This window comes from Spodoptera frugiperda, chromosome 23 (genome assembly GCF_023101765.2).
Source record: "Spodoptera frugiperda isolate SF20-4 chromosome 23, AGI-APGP_CSIRO_Sfru_2.0, whole genome shotgun sequence".
Taxonomy (NCBI): domain Eukaryota; kingdom Metazoa; phylum Arthropoda; class Insecta; order Lepidoptera; family Noctuidae; genus Spodoptera; species Spodoptera frugiperda.
The window spans coordinates 10,041,337-10,068,715 of NC_064234.1; the positions used below are offsets into that span (position 1 = coordinate 10,041,337).

A 27,379-nucleotide genomic window follows, 5' to 3' on the forward strand; every position below is an offset into this window, starting at 1 on the left:
TTGTCTGATGCAATACTTTAGCTGCACGCTGCACCTAAATCAAAATAAAAATTATCTAGCTGATGCCCGCAGCTACGCTCGTAGATCACGGACTTTGTGACTTCATTTTCTAAAATAAAAGTAGCCTTACTTACTCTTTAGTATACCACCTACCTACTAATAATAGCCCGTAAAAATCGATCCAGACATTACAGAGTTTAGTCGGATTAAACAGACAGACAGACAAAAATTTAAAAAAATGTTATTTTTATTAACAGTCACACCAATTTTATTAATTAATCTGGACATCTACGTTGTTAGTGTTATGATACTATGTAGTCAATTCTATTCGTAATCAGTGAAGAAAATCCATCCAGTCCAATAACCATTCACCCACTGGTTACCAAAGAAAACTGAACTCTTGTCATTTCACCACCGCACGGAACCCTAATAAATATTTATCAAGTTATAGTTGCACAAGAGATAAGGCCATGTTCGACAAACTTTAACTACGTGTCGATCATCCCTCGTCCCTCTTCCCTCCGAGCGACCCTCCGGGAGGGAAGCCCCGTGATGGAGGCCACGGGTTAGTAATTAATAATTCACAATATCCAGCATGATATTTTGTTTGCTTGGCTTGTGTTTGGAGTTTAAAATTTAATCATTTTAATGATTTTAGTAGTTTTAAAGTTAGAGGGTGGTAGTAATTGCAAAGGTTAAATGTAGTTGCTAAATGAAAATATTTATATTGGAGGAAAAAGTAAGACTGCAGACAAAAATGTTTCGGATTCGATTCCTGGGTCGGACAAAGTATTTGTTACTGAGCTAAGTCTCAATTAATAAAAGTTCGGAGTCTTAAATTGTGCCCGGTATACCTATATTACACACAATATATACCCCAATATATGTAATTATATTGGGCTTATGACATAACTGGTCGAAAAGAACTGTTACATAAATAACTATCACGAAAATATGTATGACAAAATAAAAATAAAAAATGTATTTACAGTCAAGTTCGTTAATGTTACCCTAGCTGATTGACTTCATTAGTCGAGTGGTTGCAAGAGCGGCAGGCGAACAAGAGGTCTCGTCACATACGTGAATTATTTTAGAAAATACTAATGAATAGTGAAATTACATAATTTCACTGCAACCCAAGATTGGTTTGCTATTATAAGTAGATTAACATAACATTTTTTTTATACGACGGTGGTCAAGTAAAAACAGCTTTACTCTAGTATTGCGGATATCCATGAGCGAAGCCGATTGCTTCCCATCAAGTTATTTGTCTGCTCGTTTGCCGACCCATGTAAAAAATCATGTATGGATCCATAAAGGTGTTCCCACACAGCAATTATATAACGTTATACAACATTGTGTAACACTTATAATAGCATGTAACATGCTCTACAACCACTGTTATAATTTGTTTAAACACAAATGTTATTGTTACACATTGTTGTATAACGTTATATAACCTCTGTGTGGGAGCACCTTAAGAGTCTCCCATGTACTCCCTTCTTGAAGATCCCTATATTGTAGGCTTCTGGGGAAACTTCCTCAGGGTGTCCATTCCATATATTTAGAACTGGTGGAGGAGTACCTAAGCAGTTTTTGTAAAAAAAAAACAAAAATCTTAGAAAATATACTTTGTACTTTGTTTGATACACGCATTTTTCTTCTAATAATATGTTATAACTATGGGCTCCTGAACAGTTCGTGTGACTAATGTGCTATCGTATCTAAAAGTTAATAAATAATAATTAGTTCGGTATATCGCTATAAAACTCCTGTAACACTATTTGAACTTGAAACTTGAACTTTTGTCTATTTCGTTACCGAAATAACTTTGCCTTTTCAGAGTATTCAGCAACTACATTTCCATAGAATTAGCTTCTCTATTCACAAAACTTTTCAAAACATGTTCACTGCTTCGTTAGTCTACTTACTTAATTAAATTATCTAATTAAAGGGCAAGGTTAAAAGGAAGTTTCAGAGTCAAAGTATTTTAGTTCTGATTTTGTATAATTACCTGGATAGATAGTACCTATGTAACTTCACGAAAAGGCCAGGGGAGAAAGTTTTAAAAAAAGTACCGTATCTGTAATAAGAACTATAGATAAGAATTAATAAATATTTTGTTTTTATGAGAGTAATGATGGAGTTTCTTACTTGATATTCTCTAAGTACTTATTCAAATCTAGTAAGTACTAGACTTCATTGATGAACCCACTAACGGACTGGATTAATTAATGAAAGACAGGCTTTGAGTTAACTTTAACCCAATCTTCCGCGTTACCTTTTTAATTATTATACTCCTTCTCCTTAAAAATCACGTTAATCCGTAGCACTGCTTTAATTTAAAAATTAGAACTACCGTAGTGTAAGCACAGCTAGCCGTTCTCACTGAATTCTTCAGTAATTTGTCATTTCGTGTGGGACACCATAGTAGTTTTTAGTCAATAAATGTAAGAGTCTGATAGCCCCTTACATCTTCTCGAAGCAGTCTTTCATGAAGATCTAGATATATATATATCCAAAACATGGTAAACTATGTCTTACTCATTTAGTAAAAAGAGAAAATTTGAGTGCTTATACTTAAATGAAACCTATTAGCCTACCATCCGAAGAAATTGTAATGTTCGAAAATAGGTAACCCACTTGCAATTTAAATTATATGGGCGTAATAATATTGCCCTAAAACTACTGCTCCTCTACTTATCCCTTGACAGAAAAAGGGTGATAGTAATGTATACATACTATTGTAGGTAACTTAATTGTGAGATTCACGTAACTCTAAAGGGAACAAATAAAATTTTACTACTTAGCTGTAGCACTCAAGCAAAAGAGATAATTAAAAAAAAAAAAAAAAATAAGAAAAAGGCTCAAAATTGTTACATCTACCTATATTTATTATTTAAAAAACACCCAGACTCTATGATACTTATTTAATAGTTACCAATTTTTTTCATAAAAATTTCAGTGCTACTACGAGTTTTACTCTCTGAACGACTTTCTAAGACCTTTGTGATTATTATTTTACTTTTAAGTTAATTATTATTTCACTTCTATCATAAATCTTTTTATTTCTCCACCAAAACATCTTCCTTACACCTTAGTCGTTTATTTAAAGGACTTTAACTATCATTATTTTCACGCACAATCGCCATGACAGAACACAAACAACATTTGTTCAAAAACTAATCCTTTTTAGCACTAAAATAAATTATAATCCTTTCGTAAACAGTGTCTACAATCATATTAAAGTGTTAAAAATAATATTTAATCTAATTTTGTAATAATATAAAGAGTAAAACGTTCCCCTTTACAAACGCGCGCCCTACGCTCTCTCGAATATTTAGGCCTACATGAACGGTACAGCGGACTAAAGAATTCCGCGCTGCGCTGTTCGCCTAGTACATATTGTTATAATTATTGCTTCATTATTACCCGTAATACTATTATAACTTATAACTGAGCATTATTAATAATAGTGTTTGCAATATAACATTGATTTTAATAAATTGGTTATGTTAGTAAGCTGAATTATAAATGTCGGTCGGAGAGTATAGAGATTGGTAGCCTGTTTCCTACTTTAAAACATGATTAAGTTCTAGAAATAGATCTGTTTTTAGAATTAATAATTTGTCTTTATAATAGTTGATATGTTAAAAGACATTATTTATAGGTCGTTTATGTAGCAAACGTTAGTTCTAATAATAAAATTCCCAGTTCAATTTATTAGTGTTTAAATGTCGTCCTCATTATCATTAAAAGTTTCATTAATGAGAAAACTGTACGATAAATTGGAATAGTTGTAACCAAACAATATTTACTGTAAGTAAAGTAAAATTATTGATTGATGTAATAAATTAATTATTTTAAATACCGGCTCAAAACTCATTCATCAAGTTCATATAAAAATCATTTAGGCCTACAATTACGTTCAAAACGAACGACACTGATCTTGATAGCCTTAATTGCAAAAAACGTACTTGAAAATGAATAAAAACTCCTTTCTAATTTATTCTTAAAAATTCAGTTTGTATCGGCCGCTTTCTCGCGGGTCACGACTTCACAACATCCGTTCTCTTCTGAATGCACAATGGGAATACTGACGTCTCTTTCTGGCGTATGTAGTTTGGAGTGTTCTTGTCTCTTTCCCGCCGTCACGCGACGTTGTCAATCCTCCGTGCCGTACGCGGCGACCTTGTCATGATGTGTTCACGATACGAACACTAGGTATAATTACTGAAGATTTATAGTTTAATTTACGACGCCACATTATTTTTACTTGAGAATAAAATGTAATAGATGAGCTGTGACGTAATTCGGTAATTTGTTATGATTTTTAACATGTTTTCGACGTTCCGTCAAGTGATTTGTTTAGGTAGGTAGGTGATGTCATGCTGTCATCGTTGTTTTAAGTTTTTATTTAGTTAGTAAAATGTGTTTTTGTAATGAAATAGGAAAACTGTGATGGTTATAATTTTATTGGAACTTGAGTAGTTTCGTTTAGTTAGTGACTACACGCTTTTTATCCCCAAAGGGGTGAGCAGAGGTGCACATTACGGCACGTAGTGCTACTGTACAATGTAGGCCCATTGTCTAATGTTTGAGGCCCAGTAATACTTTGCCCGACCAGGGAATCGAACTCGAACCAGTTTCATTTAGTACTCAAGCAATTAAAATAAATAGCGTTACCTATGTTACTGAAATTCAAGAAACAGTTCAGGGCCCTGAAACCAATGGAAATTGTACTAAAAGAACTTAATAGTTGTTTTGATGATAAAAAGATGCTAATTGACGTCAAGATAAATAGTCATGACCAATGTGGAGAAATAACAATAACGACCTTCAAACCACCAAGAAAAGAGCGTATGATTCCTTTCGTCCGGCAACGTACCTGTGACTCCTCTGGTGTTACGGGTGGCCATGGGCGGAGCTGATCGCTTACCAAGTTAGCACAAGGTTACCATCTGTCCCCCTCCCATTATACATATAAAAAAACAATGACGTATCTACTTACATGAATAAGAACTCGAAGGAATATGAAATCAAATAAACCGACTTCACTAAAAAAGTTAAAAATAACCTTAATTTCGGAAGTCGGTGTTTCTCGGTATTATTTGTTTGTTACACCGACTTCCGAAATTAAAGTTATTTTTAACTTTTTTAGTGAAGTCGGTTTATTTTTTTGTAAAAATTATTTTATTTCACACTTTTTAGTTGCGATACTCAGTATCGCAACTAAAAAAGTCGGTTAAAATTCTCTATCTCAATAACTACTTTATTTATTTGTATTGTCACAGTCACTTAATTAACTTTATTGTGATTTCTATGTGAGTATGAAGTTCCATTGGCCATTTCTGGTCTTCTTTATCAGTTCCACCTCTTCAAAGGTTACTTTTTGACCGTAAATGCTTCAATTCTAGATGAATATACCAAAATCACTATACAATGTGATAGGGGCGAGACTTCTAACCCGTTAAGGCTGAATACTACATCTAATTTTAACGACAAAAGTCCTGGGTCGAAGGGGTCGAATCCCCTCCCCCTAAAAATTATGGCTATTTTAATATTTTTTTTTACTTTTTTTGATATCAAAGGTTGTATGCGTCGTAGAAACAAAAAAAAAAACGACAAACGGTAGCTAATAACCTTGGCTTACTAATTGAATACTTTTTTCATATGTTTGATAATGTTTTAGTCAGAAAAAAATCATTGGTGAATAATTTTTACCGAAAAAATCACTATTTTCCAATATTTTCGATTAGGGGTTCAACCCCCCATATTTTTTTTGTCGATAAAATTAGATGTAGTACTCAGCCTTAACGGGTTAGAAGTCCCAAGCCTATCACATTGTATAGTTCCCTATAATATTTGAGGAGTTCCCTCGATTTCTCTAAGATTCCATCATCAGATCCTAACTTGGTGACAATGGAACCACCTCAGAACTATCTACTTTCGAACAAAAAAAGGATTTTGAAAATCCGTCGACAATTGACGGAGTATTAATTAACTTTATTGTGATTCCTATGTGAGTATGAAGTTCCATTGGCCATTTCTGGTCTTCTTCATCAGTTCCACCTCTTCAAAGGTTACTTTTTGACTGTAAATGCTTCAATTCTAGATGAATATACCAAAATCACTATATAGTTCCCTATAATATTTGAGGAGTTCCCTCGATTTCTCTAAGATCCCATCATCAGATCCTAACTTGGTGACAATGGGACCACCTCAGAACTATCTACTTTCGAACAAAAAAGAATTTTGAAAATCCGTCGACAATTGACGGAGTATTCGATGAACAAACATACAAAAAAAAAAAAAAAACATGACATACAAACAGCCGAACATAGTACCTCCTCCTTTTTGTGAAGTCGGTAATTAACTAAAGTGCAACACGAGGTATCAAACAGATATTTTACAAGTTACAAGCCTCACAGTACTGCACACCTATTGTCACAATGCATATGACTATTCAATACTAGACAATACACATAACTAAGTAATGCAAATGAATAAAATAATTGTTGGTGTGTATTAATATATATACGGCCACACGTCAACCCATTTAACATAAAATATATATATATTATAATGTCGTGGTGACCCACGACACGGTTTACGACGCCCGCTTCTCATGCATGAGGGTGCGACTTCGATACTCAGCAACGGCAAGCACCAAAGTTACTTTTTCCGAGTTATAATGTACATTGTAAGGATTATGAGTAATACTCATAACAAACACACCACTGACAAACTGTGAAGGAAAACATCGGTAGGAAACCTGGACTTATAATTTCTAATTAAGTCTGAAATTGCCAACCCGCCATTAGCAAGCGTGGCGATTAATGTTCATCTTCTCCGTGTGAGAAGAGGCCTTTGGTCAGGAGTCAGGAGTGACCACTTATAGATTGTTGATGTATATCATTTATATACTCCTACTGAAGAAGATATTTATGATGATGCAATGATAAGCACCGTGACGAAGATCGACCGTTTTTAGGGGAAACTATGTTAACCAAGAATAGTTTGTAAATAGAAAAATGCTCCGAAACGAATGCCTACAAATCGTCGAAAGAATATAATTTAACAACTATTACGAATGTAATGATACGGATGCGTAATGTACCTTTTTTTTGAAGGGGAAAATAAATCCATTGACTTCTTCCGCCTTGGGTGAGGCGGAGTGTCAGAAATTCTTACTGACTAAAAACCACCCCGTTCTTTCTCCTGCTTTAAGCCGGAGCACCGGTAACCTGTTACTTTGTCCGCTGCTCCGGATCCGGTCCCAGAATATTTATAGATCCGATCAAAGATAATGGCCCATAGTACCGTACGGATGATACTGATGACAGCCACCCATGTCATCATGCCATGACATTGAGTCGAACTAAAAGACTCGGCCAACCCTAACCTAGGGAAAAGCCAGGGGATAGATAGATGTAGATATAGGCAGGTATAACTAATCTAATTATAAAGCGTGGACAGATGACATTGTCAGACAGGGCAATCATGCGGTGAATGCAAGGGTCATTTAGTGAAGGGGACGTAGGGGCATTCGTCATCAAGCGTTGGCTCTGTGATGACAAATCTTGTGACAATCCACCACCAATAAATAATGGACTACGGGACAAAGGATTAAATAATGAATGATGATCAACATCACCTATGTACATACATGCACGCCTGTAATACCAAAGGAGTTCCCATAAACTTTGATGAGTAGGAATTGTTTTGAATGGTTATCTAGATGATTGACATTAGATTCCAAAATTCAATCACGAGGGTGAGTAGTGAGAGATAATGGTCAGTAATTAGATATAGAGAGAGAAATGATCTAGTATAAGTAGCACTTGTCTAGACAAACAGGCTACAGATACTGAATTGATTAGCGTATTCACAGCAGCCCACGTTTAGATAATTAGCATGAATTAGTGATAGATATGACTATTAAAATAGCGATTTTTATTTTCTCGGCATTTTATTATTGTCAAAGTTTTATTTCATTTTTATGTGATAAGATAATTATTAGATAATAAGATACTTATTGGACACATCAATATGAAATATTAACTTGTTGTTATTTTACCTTGTAGTAAAGTTATTGTGCTCCATCTCGAGATGGGAGTCCTCTGAGGATGTCCTCTGCCCTATATAGGGGACATCACACACATCATCATCAACAGCCTATAAGTGGGCAACTGCTGACAAAGGCCTCTTCTCACACGGAGAAAGAAACAGTACGCTTGCTCAATGCGGGATGGCTATTTCAAACTCATAATTAATTAGATTTTTTTAGGGGACATAGTACTTAAAAATCAAGTCAAGTCAAACTTATTTCCGTGTGTTGGTGTACTTGCATCTAAAGTATCAAGTTAAGTAAGCAATTAAGTATATGACTGAAACCGACTCCAAAAAAAATGGCACCAAGTGACTAAATCCCCTTTTCTATCACTACTAGAAATAGGTCACATGCTTAAGAAATAGAAATCCAAAAAGTTAAAGATAACATTATAGTAAAACATAAAGAAAACACTTGCAATATCATAACATCTTATTCAAATGCAAACGGTGAAGTCTAAATAATCCGACATCACATTATCAATGGCCCAAAACGCTCGCGTGCATTGCTTTATTTAAAAACTTACAGCCGAACACGTCCTGGGAATAATTTCTTCTGCTGACATGTAAACACGGATGCCTGGACCAACCACACCAAAAAATCATAAGTCCATCTCACCAACAACGTGAAAGAAACTCTAGAGTATCAGGATAAAGTTGTTAATTCATTGTGCTGATTTTGGATTTACGTTTTGGTTTCCAGAATGTTTTGTATTTATTCGTAGTCTATTTTTGGCTGCGGTAGGCGGTCGCTCCAATACATCTTGATTTTTTATATCTTTTTAAGAGCCTTTTTGTAGCTCCGGGCTATGTCTGGATTTAGTCCGTATTTCCGGCTATTGTGTTCGGGTAATTTTTCAATTAAAAAGTCCTTGGTATTTGATTTTAAGGTTACTGCGGAACGGGTGCGAGTTGTTGATGATTGTTTTTATACGAGTAGTGGCAATATGCAATAATAAATGAATCAGGTCGCCGATTATTGATAAACATGGTTGTAAAATTGGAACTGATGAAAAATAACAAACTTCTTCCACAAACTGAAACACTTATTTAAGTTTTCTTCTTACTAGTTCTTACGATGTATTTTAAACATACTAATATATTTTTAATATTTACCTAATAGTAATGTGACAATGGGACAAGGACTAACTGCAAATAACGTTACTAATGAATTGTGAATGTCTATTAGGTAAATATTATTCTGCAAACAACAGTTTTTTTATTTATATATTTTAGTGCTTAAGCATGTTTTAATGCTAACAGCATTCTCTATCACTCATCCTTTGAGTAGTGCAGAAACGTACGTGGTAGATGATAAAGCTGCAAAATGGCTATGGGAGGTACATACCCCGTATTACATACATACATAACCTCACACCTATCTACCTGGAGGTAGGCAGAAATAATGGAACTCCAATTGCTAAATACGAATAGGTACATACCTCTTTCCCTTCATACCCCGTGTTCTATTCCATAAACTATTTTTATCCTATACTTAATTAACTTAATAGAGAAGAAAATAATTGACGAAGCACTACAAAACGAAAGACCAAGAAAAAGTTCACATAACGCTACAGTTACAGTATAAGTTTTCCTCAAAGTTAGCCTCAAGTTTTCTGAAACCAACAAACAAGTCTAGCTCACTCCTTCGATACAGGAGCTATAATATTTTATGGGAAGTCTATAAAAGTGCACTACACTGATGCCATCTACCAGTTTATTGGTTATGATCCAATTTCGATACGTTGGAGAATTTATATCTCAACACATTTCGTTTTATTTTTCGTTCCACTGCGACCGTTCAAAGTTTATTTGATTGTGTCGTCAAGTCGATTATGTTGCCTTCTACATTGCTGTTGGTATTGGGTTATGAGAGAATGTTGTCGATAACATTGAAATTGAAGATAGTATAAAAAATCGAAATTGCTAGATAGCTTGTATTGGAAACTATGGTATTCGATTGTTGTGTATAGCCAAAGCATCTGTGTTTACGTTCATAATTGAGCGGTATAATAAGATATTTTCTGCATCCACAGCTACGTAATACAGCACATCTTTGGTGGAATAGCACCCTAAAGTATTTGACGGCTAAGAAGACATTTTTGTCATCACTCCTATTCTTCTCGCGAGTGTGGTCGGAACTGATTAATGTTAAGCAATAAACTGTCATGAGCTATTGATGCTAATAAAGCTTTCTTTTTGAAGGGGAGAAAATCAAATGACTTATCCCGCCTTGGGCGAGCTGAGAGGGCGTATCAGACTGACAGACTAAAAACAGACGGACAACAGAATGCTGTTCCTACTCCTGCTTTTTTAAATGCGAGTCCCGCTAGGCAGTCAGCAGCTCCGGGTCTAATTAATAAAGCTAAAGAGTTTATTTCAGTTCGTAATTACTTGAAACCATCTATCGATTTTATAAACATATCTATGTTCTTTAAGCCTTATTTATTTTGAATGTTTTTAAACCGTCTAATATTTTTCATGGTTAGATACTTCACAACGTATGACGTAGTTCAAAAAAGGAAGAGCCCTGTATTAACCCTTAAATTGACATTGTATGCCCCAACATACATCAACTTTGAAAAAATATATTGTTAAAGGAAATAATAATACGACATGGATTAATGTTTTTACCAGCTTGCAATAGTAACTATTTTTGGTAGGAAATATAAAACAGATACCTGGCATCACTAATTTTGACATTAGTAGAAGAAAATGGCGACCCGGCGGCCGGCTGTTGTTCTGTCCAAGGTATTTATATTATTTTATAAATTAATATAAGGTTTAGAAAAAATTCAATGACTGAATTCTATGCTTGATATTATGATAATATAATTTCAATAATAAGTTTGAAGTTTTTACGTCTTGAAATGGTTTTATTTTGGGTGCTAACATGAAGTATGCTGTGACATACATTGCCAAGTTTGCAGTAAAATACCCCTAAAACAATTTGTATGTCACGGCATACATTGCCAGTTCTGGGGATATGCTTTGCTTACTTTATGTTTTAGTATTGCTTTTTCTTTGTCTGCAGCAAAAGCTTGAAACTCGTGGTGGTAGAATTTTAGCGCTTGTTCCTGCTCATAATGCACCTTCTGACGATAGCGAACCTTCCGATATTGAAGATGAGATACGTGTGCACGCTCCGCTTTCTATGGCCAGTTCTTCTGCACCCTCAATTGAAAGCTCCTTAGAAAGACTAAACCTTTTAAATGATGAACAAGAGCCCACTAACGACAATGTTCGCCTTACACCCATTTTCCAAACTGTTTATTCCAGCCCATCTCTAGAACCGAATTGTAATAAAGTACCAATATTGAGTGACATCCCATCATTTCCCGCAACACCTGCGTCACCTGTAACTCCTGCTACTCCTTCTGCAACAGCTTCACTTCTTGCACGCTCTGCATCTGTTGGTTTAGAAACACCACGAAGAAGAACAAGATCACAACGTCCTATAATTAGTGTTGCTCAACGACCTAGACGAATACAAAAGTTCACTCTGAGCTATCGTTGGAAAAAAGCTGTGTTTCGTCATTTGGCTTCTGTGGAAGAGGAATCGGATCCTATCGGCGACGCCACTATCCAAACCCCCCTGGAATATTTCTATAAGTTTTTTTCTCCTGATATTTTGACACACATTCTGGAACAATCAAATGCTTATGCAGTATCTAAAACTGGACGTACTCTAGGTTTATCTGAAGACGAATTGCGAGACTTTATAGCTATACATATCATAATGGGTGTTGTGAGCATGCCATCTTACACTGACTATTGGAGTTTGCGATATAGGTACAAACTAGTGGCTAATCTGATGCCACTAAAACGCTATCAACAGATACGTCGCTATTTACATTTCGTTGACAACAATATCGAAGATTCTGATAGATATTATAAAATTAGGCCGTTGGTGCAAAAAATAAGGGAAAATTGTTTAGCTCAAGAAAATGAGAGGAGGTTTAGTATTGATGAGATGATGATCCCATATAAAGGGACAAAAGCGGGCAAGCGTCGTCAATACATGAAAGACAAACCAAATAAGTGGGGGTTTAAAAACTATGTACGCGCTGGAGTGTCTGGCATGATATACGATTTCATCTTGTATGGAGGAGAGGATACATTTAGATTCCATACTTTTAGCGAACAAGAAGCCTCTATCGGATTTGGAGCGCAAGTGGTGATCGCTTTGTGCAAAACTATAAAATCTAAACCTGCTTTTGTATTCTGTGATAACTTTTTTAGCTGCCCAGAGTTATTTTACATACTTAGAGAAGAGTATGGGATCTTTGGACTGGGAACCATCAGAAACAACAGGTTACGAGGTGCAGAAGCTAGTCTGCCTTCAGAAAAAGAAATGAAGAAGAAACCCCGGGGTAGTCATGCTCAAGCCATATGCAACAAAAACCGCCTGGCCGTAGTACGTTGGCATGATAACAAAGCAGTGACATTGATAAGTTCCTATGTAGGCGTTGAACCAGTAGCTACAATAAAAAGGTACTGCAAGGACTCTAAAACTAAAGTTGACGTTCAATGTCCGCAAATAGTGAAGGAGTACAACAAGCATATGGGAGGGGTTGACTTGGCCGATATGCTTATATCCTTATATAGAACCCCCTTCAAGACAAGGAGGTGGTATATTGGCATATTTGCCCAACTCCTGGATATATGCATAAATAACGCATGGCTTCTCCACAGAAAGGATTCAAAGTCAAAATCTATGCCTCTGAAGGACTTTAGATTCGAGCTGTACGAGGGTCTAACAAAATACCAACGTTCCGAAAATGGTACCAAAGGCACAAAAAAACGAGCACCACAAGCTGCTCCTGCGGAAACGTCACGGTATGATAACGTTGGTCATTTTATGACCATGACCACCCAAGGACGATGTCGACTGTGCTCCAAATTAACTGTAGTACAATGCCTGAAGTGCCAAGTCCGACTGTGTTTTGTTACCGGTAAAAATTCTCGCAACTGTCAACTACAATACCACATACCAAAGTAATTTTTGCTCATTTAAATTTATTTTTGCATTAATAAACATTTATTTTTATAATAATGGTGTTTTTGTTTCAAATACTTAATAAGTCCAGTAATTGGTAATGTATGTCCCTACATACTACACTTTTACAGTATGCAGTCTTGAGAAGTTGGCAGTGTATGTCGTGGCATACATGAGTTTTCAGGAAAAGCGAGCTTTTCAGATTTTTTCTGAAATTTTTCTTTAACAGTTTTAGATGTGTTTATTAACTTTTTATTAAAAAAATACTGTTTTTATCAATTTTTTTTCTATGCCAAATTAAGGGTTAAGATATTATGCCACTTAGTCTGTCCGTCTGTGTAGGTATATTATAAGCCCGCTCCTTAAAATTTCCAAAGATAAAATCTTCGTAGCAACAAGATAATTGAGGCACATTACGCAATTGATGTTCTCACGGCTATGTAATGCGACGTGACTTATCTGATAAGAGGATGAAGATATAAAGATGTGGAGAAAGGAAATGAGCATCTTATATTATTAGGGACGTAGGTAGGTAGATAGATACTTACACAACCTTATATGACGTAGATAGATACTTACACATTACTTATAAGAAGCTAAAGTCTTACTTATGGGATTTTTGTTTTTGAGAGGGAGAAAATCATTCATTGACAGTCAATGGATGATTTTCTCCTTTCTTTCTTCTAGTCAATGATTGACTTCTTCCGCTTTGAGCGAGTCGAGAGGGAGTATCAGACTCGTATTGACTAAAAACTACCCCGTCCCTACTCCTGATTTTTTTATGGAACTAAACGACCTTCTTTTCAAGCTGGAGCCTCGGTAACCCGCTAGGCAGCTAGGCAGACCACAGCTCCGAGTAGTTTCTTATGGGATGGACCGGTAAACGAATAAAAGGATCACTCAGTGGTACGCAACCGCCGCTGCCTATGGACTTATTGCCACTCACAAGACCTGCGATGCTACAGGTGTGCTGCTAGCCTTTTAGGCGAATCAGGCCTCCGGTATCCATACGCACATGGTTAAATACTACGCAAGCGTTGATTGACATCAGTTTTTGATGAGGCCGTGGTATGACTCCGTTCAAGCCGGCCCAATCACGCCGAAGCATGGCTCTCCGATTTGTTGGTTGGGTCAGTTAGTTGAAGATCGAGCACAGGGACGTACTATTTTAGAGGAATTTATATCCAGCAGATGATGGAAAGGGACTGAAGAAGATGATGATGATGAATGTTAGTTTACTTTAAATTCCTTGTTGTTTAATAGGAATTGTAGATAACAAGGTTTTTTCCTGTCAAAGTATAAGAAAGATATCTTTTTCCATGCAGAGAATACTTAAAAAGCAGGTGGTTTAACTATGTACATTTTGCTGCAGGCGATAAAAACAGTAGGTAAAATAGTAAAACAATAATTATAATCAAACACAGAATAATTACTCATTAAATTCAACTTTTTACAACAATGGCTTCCTCAACTCGTTATAAACAGCAGCCGTGTTTATAAAGGCAATAATGTTTGTGTTGCTGCAAACTAATGATGCAGTAATAAGATAATTACTATTCTACTAGACACTGCAACACGTATCAACTCATAATTAAATAGCTCTATTACAAAAGCCACTTCAATCAGAAGGTCAGAAAATCAATTGATCTTGCCAAGCGTAAATTCCTGCACGGAATTTAAAACATCGACCACTAACGCCATCTAGTTCAATAAATGCGAACTACTAAGACAGCGTGCGTCGCTTTTCATTGGGTGAAAATGACGTTATCGTCACCTTGACGTGCGAGACAGATGTATTGGTGTGTTCTGTGTGTTAGAGTGAGACAAAACAATAACAAAGAGGCATCGATTCGGAGGTCAGCCGCGCATGTCAAGTGCATTTCGATAAAAATAAATTGAGTTGCGACTGGCTGTTTAGACGTTTCGTTTTAGCAGATAAGGAACGCGCGCATTGATGTTTTATGCTGCACGTTTGTATATGCTAGATAATAATTGAAATAAATTACATACTGTTATGTACACTACATATATTTTAATAATTTAAACATCAAACGTCATTCGTGTCTTAAGTTTAAAGGATACTTATTGATAGAAATTAATAAATCTTAAATTCCATTTTAGGCAAACATAAAATGCAAAGTTATGAAAAAAAGCAAACACCGATGTTTTCTAATTAAAACTGCGCTCCTATAATAAATGAATCCAATTTTCCTAAAAAAGCCTAAACATACATCAACACATTGACAACTGTGAATACAATAAGACTTATCCGCACATACTAATGGTTACTTAATGTCGTGGCGGATTGTACAAATAAAGATAACTCACGCAACCATTACTATCCACACAAAACCACACATACAAAAAAATACTATCAGAATACTTCCACTATCAACCTCTCTTTCTATCCCCATATTAAAGTCTATTCTCATCCCTCTCCCACGCTTTTCACTTATCCTCAATTAACAATTACAAAGAAATACTTGTCAAAGCATTTTCAATCCTATCCCTAAGGCAAATGGGTTGCATTTTTACTAATAAATCTTTTTTCGACAGATAAAATATTGTTGCGCCAATTTCAATGTATGTGTGTTTAATTCACTCGTACAAATAAATGAAAAGAGGGAAGTGCCTACTAAGGTAATCGATCTCGATTGTGAAAATAATCTCACTTAGTGACTTGCTCTGTCTCTTTCTACTGTATGGAATTAGAAGATGACAAGTATAATACGATTGACGGGAAAATCCGATGAGTTTGTGAAGTAAGGTTCACCCTTAAGCGCGTGGATCGATCCTTTTCAGTCGCTTGAAACACACGGTACGAGTTTTCCACGGATTTATGTGGTCAGGACAATTTATTTTTCGTGCCTACATGTGATGTGTGTGCATTCTTTAGGTATACAAAATAACTTACTGTTGTAGTTGTTACATTATTTAAACCATATTGGTACGACATTTTCCGGGCAATCGGGGATTGGGAAGATTACGGTAGGGTCTCCGATAACCTCACAGAACAAAAGACAGCGCAATCTTTGTTTCACACCAGTTTTCTGTGTGGTTGTGGTATTATTTCGGTCGAACTAAGAATTAACAAGTACTGTAATAGGGGTCTATCTATCTAGATATTTTTTCGAATAAGATGAATCATACCAACGACTTTTACTTAAATATCAGATGAGACAGTGATACTACAGGATTGTCTCTTTTATGTTTAAATCAATTCGCAAAACAATCTCAAGATATGACCGCACGTCGAGATACATCGCGAAAACCCTCACCCCGTGTGTACAGGAACTCAATCACACACACAAAGACATTCCACCCTAAACATACCCTTCCTCACACGCCAACAGCACACACAAACGCAATTCCATGACGTTGAACCCCGCACACATACACAAAACAGCATGCAATTTTCAACCTTATAGCTTCAGGGCAGTTCTGAATGTGTCCTACATCCACCGATCCCTTAGATAACCTCAAAATTTCAGTTTTTGACCCGAAGTGATCATGTTATCGACTATGCACAGATTCCTTTGGACTTTGGCCTTCAGTGTTTGCTTAGATACGTAGTATTTCGTTGTTTTTATATAGTGTGTCGTTTTTTGTGCGGTGTGGGTGTGTTGTGGTGGTATTTGGGACGGTTTCGGCCAATATTCGGTTGTGTCTGGATGGGAACAGTTGTAGGATGTGTCGTGCAGTGCGACCGTCATTTGTCTCCGTCTTATGATAGTGTTGGGTTTTGGGGCTAGTGGATGATTGGCAGCTGTCCTCGGTGCATAGAATGAGCGTAAGTATTTACTTATTTTTTAATATTTTTCTATTTTTTGTGCAGTGCCTTTAACTATTAGTATTTTTTTTATAGGAAGCAACAATTATGTAGGTACCTAAATTTACCGTGTAATATGAGATGAATTTTTAACATTCATCAGAAAAAAATATCTCGACAAATATTTTCATTTCAAAATAATTTCCCTTTATCCGTAACACTAGATTTGCCTGCAATTTTCCTCCAAGCCGGCACCACGTCTCGCAATAACCTCTTTAAAATATTTCCATCAATATTTTACAATATAACAGTGTTAAAATAATGATCATTGTTATCTAATAATTCAAGGTTACGTTATCAGACGACCATGAAAGTTAAATGCAAGGGTGACCATGGCAACCATATGGATTCAATACAATGCAAATATACCTATTATAATGCTTATTATCTAATATTTATCTTCAGCTGATAACAATAAATTATTACGAATATAATATTATTGGTTTTGGACAATGTAAGCTTATTAACTGTCGCTTTTAGTATTAGTGGCTAGCTGAACTTGTATAGGGTGTAATACATTATGAAAATATTTAGGGTGAGTCGTTTTGTTATGTGTTTCTTTGACAGTACTTTTCTTATCTACTTTAGAAGTATTTTTCCTACTAATACATATTATTATAAATACGAACTCTTTGACTACTCTACTTTATAATTATTTTAATTTAGTAATGCGAAAGTTTGTGACCATTTGTGAGTGTGTGAATTTTTGTTAATCAATCACGTAAAAACGGTTGAAAGGATCGAGATGAAATTTGGAATTGGGGCAGATTATGGTCTGGAATAACACCTAGTAGCCTATATGTGCCTTTTTATCCTACGGGAACGCGGTCTAAAAGCTAGTATATTAATAATTATATGTTCATTTAAATATCCATGGTAAGTAAAAATGTGCTATTTATCGTTCATTTTTATTGTTAATTTAGAAGTCGTTAAATATGGCCGTAAATGTGTCATGAACTTTATTAAGATATACGATCGACTTTACCTATTTTGTGATCAATACATTTTCTACCTAATGCCCTTGGTAATTAGGTAGTTACTCAATTAATATCACGTGGAAAATGTCGTTATGTATAATTACTTATATAGGCAGGCGTCCTCAGGCTCATGCGAGGGTGCTCCATACACATTTTCCACTTTGGGGTAAAAAAGGGCGCTTCTTTCAATGAGTACCTACCTATATCGAAAGAGTTTTGTTACCCGACTTAATGTATTGTGTTATCCGACTAATGAAGGTTCTCAGTTTAACCTTTATGTATGTATGTATGTATGTATGTCTGTGCGCGATTATCTCGCGTATGGCTGAAACGATTTGATTCTTTCAGCATTGTATTTTACAGACTTAGAAAAAGATACTACTACTTATAGAAATATTTCCTGACTTAAAAAAATGGAAGGAATTAAAGAATGGAAGAAAATTGAAGGCGTTTCGCCTTTTTTATTTAAAAAAGTTTTTTGTAATGTTGTTCGCTCCTGTTTAAGAGCCAACCTCTGACATTTCGTTTCGAACAAAATTCCGTCGAAACTTTCTCAATAGGTACTCATCATAATATCGTTAAGCCCTTTTGTATCGGATTGAAAGTTTCCAAAGAGAACAGTTACGGTACATTCCTTGGTTCCTTTAATTAAACATCTTTTACGTTGTTTTTGGTCTAAAATTTCTTAGTACAATGCTGCTAATACAATGATAACTTTAGAACAGTTATTTTAACAACACTAACTTATTTTTGAGGGGGTCAAAGTCAAAGTCAAAGCATTTATTTCAATTAATCCTAAATAAGGCACTTTTGAAACGTCAAATTGAATTGTCCGTCAGTCTGTCTGTCAGTGAAGCTAGGCGCTCGTTCCAAAGTGTAGCTTCGAATGGAGAAGAACGAGCAAGAAACTCCATCGTTACTCTTTTAAAAAAGAAGTTTTTTACAATTTCTCTGATACACTATTTATCTATTGTATATATATGTAGGAACAATGTAACTACAATACGTCAAAACTAACGGGACAATAAAACCAATTTGTAAAGAAAATAAAATAGCGGGTTATTTCAAACATAGTGCCCACATATGTACACTTACAATTTTGAAATAATGCTTCTATACAAATAATAATAATATATAATTTAATCTTTCACATAAAAAAAAATATCTGCTTGATGCCACAGGATCCCTAGACTGCATTGGAATAAATTAATACTTTAAGTTAACGTGTAACTAGTGATCGTATTTGAGCATTGTCTAGTGTGAGCGAGTGTCCAGTGGAGCCGGACCAACATGCTGCCACGCATTTTTATCCTCAATATAATCTGACAGTTTATAATATGCCTGTTTACACAGTTCACGCTTTATACAAGATTTAAATTTTTTCTCGTTCAGATTCAGTATGGTAGTTGGTAGTTTATTATAACATTTAACACAAAAACCCATGAAGGATTTCTGCACTTTGGACAATCGGAATTGCGGTATAGCCAACTTATTTTTACCTCTCGTATTAAAATTGTGTCTGTCGCTTCTTTTTTCAAACAATTGTTGATTTTTTCTTACGTACATAATATTTTCGTAAATGAATTGAGAAGGCACTGTAAGAATATTTATAGTTTTAAAAAGTTCTCTCAAAGATTCACGACGGGGCAAGTTATATATTGCTCGAATAGCTCGCTTTTGCAAAATAAAAATTGATTCTACATCCGCGGCCCGACCCCACAGCAAAATGCCGTAAGACATTATGCTGTGGAAATAGCTAAAATAAACAAGCCTTGCTGTATTTACATCCGTTAGCTGCCTAATTTGTCTGACTGCATAAGCAGCGGAGCTTAGTCTCCCCGAAAGTGCTTTTATGTGGGGCCCCCATTGTAATCTGTCATCTAGTGTGATACCCAAAAATATAGTCTCCTTAACAAATTCCAACTTTTGTCCGTTCAAAGCAACATAACATTCGTTATTTTGTACGTTTGGCAAGCAAAATTTAATACATTTGGTTTTTTTCTCATTAAGCGCCAAGTTATTAATAGTAAACCTATCATAGACTCGAAGAATAGAGCTGTTTACGTCGTCAAAATTATTCGTAAGTCGACCTATTTTAAAAATCAGTGATGTACCTATCATCTGCAAACAGCACCATTTTTGGTTCATTTTCGAATATGAGAGGCAAATCGTTAACGTAGACTGAAAAAGGAAAGGACCCAATATTGAACCTTGGGGAACGCCCATTTTTATCTCAGACCCTTGTGAATTAACACCGTTTATATGAAATTTTAGCTGCCTATCCTCTAAATATGATTTCAATAGACGGAGCGCAGTGTTTCTAATCCCGTATACCTAATCATCCACTGATTTCTCTCCCCTTGGGCGAGGCGAAAGGGACTGTCAGACTCTTGCTGACTAAAAACCACCCCGTTCCTACTCCTGCTTTTTGAGCCGGAGCCCCGATAACCCGCTAGGCAGTCCGAAACTCCGGGTTGGCATCAGCCCTACTGGGCCCCATCTGTGATTTTAACAACACTTAGGTTAATTAAAGACCACTTTTGTTCTTGTCTCGGTCTGGTCTTGGATTTGTTTAAAGTCCACGTTGGGTAAAGGTGCATATAGACGATCGATGAACAATTCAACGGATGACGTCATAAATCCTACATCGCACATTTGAAGTTTAATTGCTAATAAACATATAGGCCCAAAGCTTACATACAGTCCAGTAGCCTTAATACGAGTGTCCTCTACGTTTAAAGCAATCGAAACGAGAGCGCGTCGGACGCCTAGTGCCACGGACAATCGATGACGATGATTGATGATACATTTGTGCTCTATGTAATTTAAACTTTCTCAAGTTATGATTAGTCTAGCTTCTGCACGCGGCTTCGCTGACGGTCCCGTGGGATAAAAGTCTAGTCTATGCGTTATTCCAGACCATAATCTATCCCTTTTCCAAATTTCATCCCGATGCCTTCAGTCGTTTTGACATGATTGAGTAACAAACATATACACCAACACACGAAGTCACATTTAATTATAATATTAGTAAGATTAAAATGGTTATGGGTATTTCATACTTATGTCGAACCCTGTGTAAATGTAACTTTACATGATATTGTTATATCCTGTTATTATGTTAAACTAAACTCAATACCGAAGTTATTAAAGTCGTTAATAGTTCATCAATATACCTACCAACGGAAAGTTGATCGAAGAAGTTTGAGTTATAGGGACATAATTATTTTAATGACATGGATAGACAAGTTATGATATTACTGATCGAAACGAGAGCGCGTTCGGCGTTCTGATTGGTTGATTTATTCTAGCTAGCCAATCAGAGCGCCGAACACGCTCTGTTTTCGATCTCGTTGAACGTAAAGAAAATCGTACTAAGGCCTTAACTGAAGTTAATAATTAACTAATTTTACGGGCTGCAAGTGCGACCGCCAAGCAAAATAAGGATGTTGAACTAAGTAAGTAGATATAATTGGGCTATTATAGGTATTGAAAAAAAAAACTGTAATAGCACGGAATTTTAATGGTATAAGCTGATAAAGAATCAGACTGATCACCATGGTAAGCAATCGCCGCCGCCCATGGACATCGGAAACACGTTACAAGTGCGTTGCCGGCCTTCTGGGGTTTAGGAAATTAAGGGTTGTAAGGGAATCGGGGATTGGGAAAATTAGGGACAGGGGTAATTGGGCCTCCGGTAACCTCACACCACGAAACACAACACAAGCGTTATCACGTCGGTTTTCTGTGAGGCCGAGGTATCACTCCGGTCAAGCCGACCCATTCGTGCCGAACCATGGCTCTCTCACACTTCTGGAATTGTTCCTAGTATTTGCCATTGGGCTCATCTTTTATTTTCTATTACTTGGAACTGATAAGATAAAACTAGTAAAAGGGAATTCAATTTATATTAAATTGAATTCCCTGAATTGATGTGTACTTGGGGTAGGTATGTAAAAATTCAAACCTACATATGCCCAGACATAACTAAAGTCAAAGACAATGTCAAATCATTTATTCCAATCAAACCATTAATAGTTAGGCACTTTTCAAATGTTATGAAATAAATAATAGTCTGTTTGATCATCAGTGAAGCTCTCGTTCCAAAGTGTAGCTTCGAATGCAGAAGAACGAGCAAGAAACTCCATAATACCTTTGCTAAAGAAATTTGTAAATATATTTTTCTTTCTCCTAGACCTACAATAGGTACAGTTCTTCTTTTGATTAATTAATTAAGGTTGTGACATCAATGAGAAACAGTACAGCCGTGTCTTCAATATTTCATCAACTAATAACGTACGAAGCAGTGCCTCATTCAATTACGTGCCTAATTCCTCTTGTTAGCCGGAATGAGGTAAATAGTCAATAGTATCTAATATTAGAAACTAGTCTGTAATATTTCTGTGACCTTTATTTACTAGAAGGGCAGAATATTTATTTACTTACTTATTTATTTCACATGTAAGAATACCTCATTGGCCGAGTGGTTGCAACTGCGATTGCCGGGCAAAAGGTCTCAGTTCGGGCAAAGTATTACTGAGCCTTTTTCGGTTTTTTGAAAATTTCTCAGTAGTAGCACGGAGTTTGAAAATGTGCCCAGTACATGGCAATAGACACAAAATCTATTACGTGGGAGTTACCTATAACATAATTGTGCAAAGTGGGTGTACATCGTACAGTGGCATTACGTGCCTTAATGTGCTCCTCTGCCTACCTCTTCGGGGATAAAAGGCGTGACGATTATTTCACATATTACGTTTGCCATTAGACTTATGATCCATTACAGAGTGCGACAAAGTAACTTAACATTAAATAAACTTCTTTACATGAAAACTATACTTATATTCTATTAACAACATAAGTTAACTGGAAACTCAACTCAACATAAATTAACTCAATAAATTGACTGGAGCTATATTATATTTTCATGTACATAGGTAAGTAAATTAGCACTAATTTCACTAGGTACTTAGGTACATAAGTTTAACTGGCAAATGGTTCATATAAATTACATTCCATGTCCAAAATTAGTTAGCATAGTGGCTCTCTAGAGCCTTTAAAACCAGCCTGCCCTCGGTCTTTCATAAAACATTTTTTTATTTGTTAACTTACGCAGTTTAGAATGAAACCATTTGAATAATATAACCAGCCATGACTAAGCACACGATTTCCAACCTTCTTGTCAACTGCGGACTACGTAGCGGGTTAAGCAGGAGGAGAAACGGGGTGGTTTTTAGTCAGTAAGAGTCTGACACTCCCTCTCGCCTCGCCTAAGACGGGAGAAGCCACTGGATGATTTTGCCCCCTAAAAAAAAACTTAGCGGGGGTACAGGGGCTCCAGCTCGAAAAGCAAGATTAGGAATAGGTAGGAATTTAGTTAGTAAGAGTTTGACACTCCCTGTCGCCTCACCCTAGGCGAGAAAAGTCATTGGATGATTTTCTTCCCACAAAAAAACCTTCCTGTCAAAAGTGGAGATTGCTTATCGCTAATCTTCATATTATGTGAAGGCAAATTATAATACTCCAACATCGGGTTGTCACGAGCTATTTGTATATTTGTAAATGATATTGCATGAGTACCTAATAAAATTGTTAGTTATGCTTTACCGCGGCACTGTTCCAAATGATTCACGCTACATTAAAATTAAATGATAATTTCATTAAAACAATGGACATGACGGGATGTTCCAGCCATTGATATCACCAAACATTACTAATTCTGTTATAATATCATAATAATAGATATTGTATTATGTATGGGATGAATTATCTCTACAATACAAAAGTGTTCATCATTCCATTGGTGAAGTAGTTACCACGAAAATCAGTTCACGAACAAAGGGAGTTTTAAAAACCTAATGCGATCCCTATTACCATGTCTGTTGTTAAAAAATACTTTAATCATGTCTTGTAACTCCCATAAAACACTGCTTTATTTGGCACGGGTAGGTACTGGGACTCCGGCTCAAAAAGCAGGAGTAGTAACGGGTGGTTTTTAGTCAGTAAGAGTTTGACATTTTGTCTCACCTCACCCAAGCCGGGAGAAGTCATTGAATAATTTTTCCAAAAACTACGTAGTTATGTTGAAACAGGATATAATATATCAAAAAAAAAAACAGTTTACTAAACACTTCTGCCAATGCATTTTATATCGTAAGAAATGAGATAAACAAATGTTAAAGAGCTGGTATCATTATTCACTACCTACTACTTATAGTTAGGTACTTACATTTTTTTCTTCCAATTCGATTCTCACGTCCACAAATAATGGCAAAATCATTTGAACAAATATTGACAGATATGATGGTGAGATTTTATTAGGTTCTAAGAAATAAATAACTCATTGTCAGCCTCTTACTTGGGTATAAGAAAAACTAACAGCAAATATATCACGTAACCGATGCCATTAGGACATTCTGTCTTGTTTGTAGAGCATATATCTAAGTCACTGAGAAAATCTGACACCCACACTTATTCTAGGTATATGTTTTGCCCGCAGTTTCTTTTAAGGTATTGCCGTACAGTTTTACGTACGATACAAGACATATATTAAGAAATCTCACAAAAAGGCTTCTGTTTTATAAACAAAAAATCACTCATCAGACACAATATTTAAAATTAATTACATACAAACGTAACCTCACGCCTGTCTCCTGTCTCTTATTGGGGTAGGCGAAGACAATGGAACGAATCTTACATACCTCTTTCGCTTCATCAACAGTTTTTACTCTTTTCATTCATGCTCGTCTGTTAATGTCGCTTTTGATTTATCGCCATTCTTTAATATATCGCCGATCTGGTCGTTATATTCAAATTTATTACCCATAAATTAATTTCACCTACCTATATCCATACACACATCTATCAAACACAGCCCAGCAGTTTTGGCGTGCCAAGCTTCACTAAACCATTTAACATGTTATAGACAGCATTTCTTTGTTCGTATTTCGATATCTGTGACCCGTCCTATTCGCCCTCGGTTAACGACATAGCCAATCGTAAAACATCCGATTACAAAGGTTAGGTTAGATTACAAAGCGTGTTTATTGCTGTGAAGCACTTAGAACGGTCCTGTTTAGCACGCAATGTATACGTTACTTTATATAAACGATTATTGCTTAAGGAAAATGCTTTGACAATAGATTTTGTTTTATATTTGCATGCTTGCATTACTCAGGCTATTTTTGTGTTTGAATAAATAAGTAGAGACAGAGATAGGTTATGCGAGAATAAAACATGAAGGTCGTTGGAAAGACGTGCCATTTTTGAGTAGGTATTTTAGTAGAAAGAAAGTTTTGCAATCTTCTTTAGATCGTAAAGGAAGATTTTGTATCATGTTTCAAAAAATGTACTGGGGGCCTATAAAGGTTAAATCGGGTGAAACATTTCTAATACAATTAATTTGAAGAATTTATTGTAGGAGAATTACTTACCTAAAGCATTATAAAATGGTAACTAACAATAAAATATGAAACAACTGCAATTCATTTAATAACTGAATCGTGTGTTTCTTAATTAAATATTCCCTGACGGACAGACTATAATTTGTTGATTTTTGAAAAGTGACCTGGTAAGTTATGGTTAAGTTGAAATAAATCCTTTTGGACTTTTGAAACATATCCAACTCCTCAATACACACAAATAACAATGTATTCAAAATAGCCGATTAAGAAAAATACTTAACAAATCTTCGTCTGCGTCTCATTTCTGAACAGACAAAAGTTCACAAGCGAATTATGTTAAAATGAATCTGTACGTACAACTCAAAATGAAATTAAAACCATGAATAATTGATTACAACGAATCCCCAAATTTCCCAAGCTTTGAAATCCCACGATCGTTTCGTATTAAACTTGAGAAATATAAGTAGCTATTTTACAAAGGTACAGTCGGCAAAATTTCTCTTGACCCAACAGGTAGAACTTGAGTTTATTGACCCAATACTTGAGTAGGTATATTAGATTACTAGCTTTTACTCGCGACTAAAAGATCCCGTTTCTAAAGGAATATTGAAAAGTCTTAGTGGTTTACTGTTCAAATAAACTAATGCCAGGCAATTTTCAGACGTTCTCAAACATATTTCTGGCATGACAAATACTTTTTTTTATGGTATAAGCCGGTAAACGAGCAGACGAATCATCTGATGGTACCCATGGACACCAAACACTTGAGGCGTTACAAGTGTGTTGCCAGCTTTTTGGGGGTTAGGAATTTAAGGGTTGTTGGGGAATCGGAGATTGGAGAGTGGAGTAATTAAACCTCCAGTAACCTCACTCACACAACGAAATACAGCGTCATTTAACGACGGTTTTCTGTGAGGCCGTGGTATCACTCCGGTCGAGCCGGCCCATTCGTGCCGAAGCATGACTGTCCCACACTTTACTAAAGGACAGAGATAGAGCGATATTTAAGAACGTATAAGATGAAATTGAGTAGCATTTACGAGTAGATAAACCAAGTTTTAGCTTTCCACAACCAATATTGACTCTGCATTGTCTATCAATCACTCCGTCCCAATGTCACTCGGATACCAGCAAGCGAAGAGTTTTACATAAGATATATTGGAGTCCAGATTCACCTTTGATTCTGGTTTATTTATCTCTGACATTTTTGGAGAATGTTTTCAGAGAGAGGATTTAAACTAGATTAGGCTTATCTGCTGAGTTTTAGAATTTTTGGAGCTCCATTTTTTGCGGGCGATACGACATTTTAGAGTTCGGCCATTTGAACTTAGATAAAAAGTGGTTTAAGACTCCTCTTGTATGAGATTGGTTGAGTGGTCGCGACTCCCGGACAAGGTGTCTGGCGTTCGATTCGTAGGTCGGACAAAGTATTGCTGAGCTTTTTACGGCTTTTAGAAAATTTGTCATTAGTAGCGCGGAGCCTGGAATTTTGCCCAGTATATGGCAATAGGCTCAACCCCTATTACATGGGACTTATAACACAAATGGTGAAAAGTGGGTATACATTATATAGCAGCATTAGATTCATGACGTAATTTACACCTCTGCCTACTCCTTCGGGTATAAAAGGCGTGACGTTGCACTCATATAAGATTAAAATTAAATAGTTGCTCATAGAAGCACTACCTATTACGGACTAATAACATTGAATTCATTACTCTGATTGATTTTAGCAATCCAAAGGTATTTATTACGTACTAGGTGTGGTGATACCAGGGCTAGTATACCTAGCCAAGTGTAGACTAATGTCCTCTTTATATGCACTTACATAATATTTAAATATAATTTATTTATCTTTTATCAAAAGTCAATTTGATCAAAATATAAATAAAATACGGTGTTCGATATTTTCCCAGATTTAAAAGATTAATTTCGTCACGACATCGACAAGCGGGTATAATTAAGGTACCTACCTGTCTTTTATGTTGACTGTACTTATTTCGGATTAGGCTCAGGAAAGCCGCTTCCGAAATTCTCGCAAGATAAAAAAGATTTTCGA

The 27,379-nt window shown here is 35.9% G+C and overlaps 2 protein-coding genes across 2 annotated transcripts in view; both read left to right on the forward strand.

Annotated features, from left to right (window-relative positions):
- The first annotated feature begins 10,649 nt into the window (after positions 1-10,649).
- Positions 10,650-13,413, forward strand: LOC118272174 (piggyBac transposable element-derived protein 3). The gene is made up of 2 exons (XM_035588526.2): positions 10,650-10,863; positions 11,147-13,413. Exons 1-2 carry the CDS (start codon positions 10,828-10,830, stop codon positions 13,112-13,114), a joined length of 2,004 nt encoding a protein of 667 aa, XP_035444419.2. The 5' UTR covers positions 10,650-10,827; the 3' UTR covers positions 13,115-13,413.
- A 3,127-nt stretch (positions 13,414-16,540) lies between these two features.
- The window catches only part of LOC118267103 (ras-related protein Rab-37), a 99,284-nt gene continuing 88,445 nt past the window's right edge, over positions 16,541-27,379 (forward strand). Inside the window, exon 1 of the mRNA XM_035580896.2 lies at positions 16,541-16,901. Within this exon, the coding sequence (XP_035436789.1) occupies positions 16,896-16,901 (6 nt within the window). The 5' untranslated portion in view covers positions 16,541-16,895. The remainder of the gene's footprint in view (positions 16,902-27,379) is intronic.

Bases quoted from the DNA above. Each gene is read 5' to 3' on its own strand.
- LOC118272174 (XM_035588526.2), top strand. From the start codon at position 10,828: ATGGCGACCCGGCGGCCGGCTGTTGTTCTGTCCAAG. The intron at 10,864-11,146 runs GTATTTATATTA...CTTTGTCTGCAG, and splicing joins CGGCTGTTGTTCTGTCCAAG to CAAAAGCTTGAAACTCGTGG.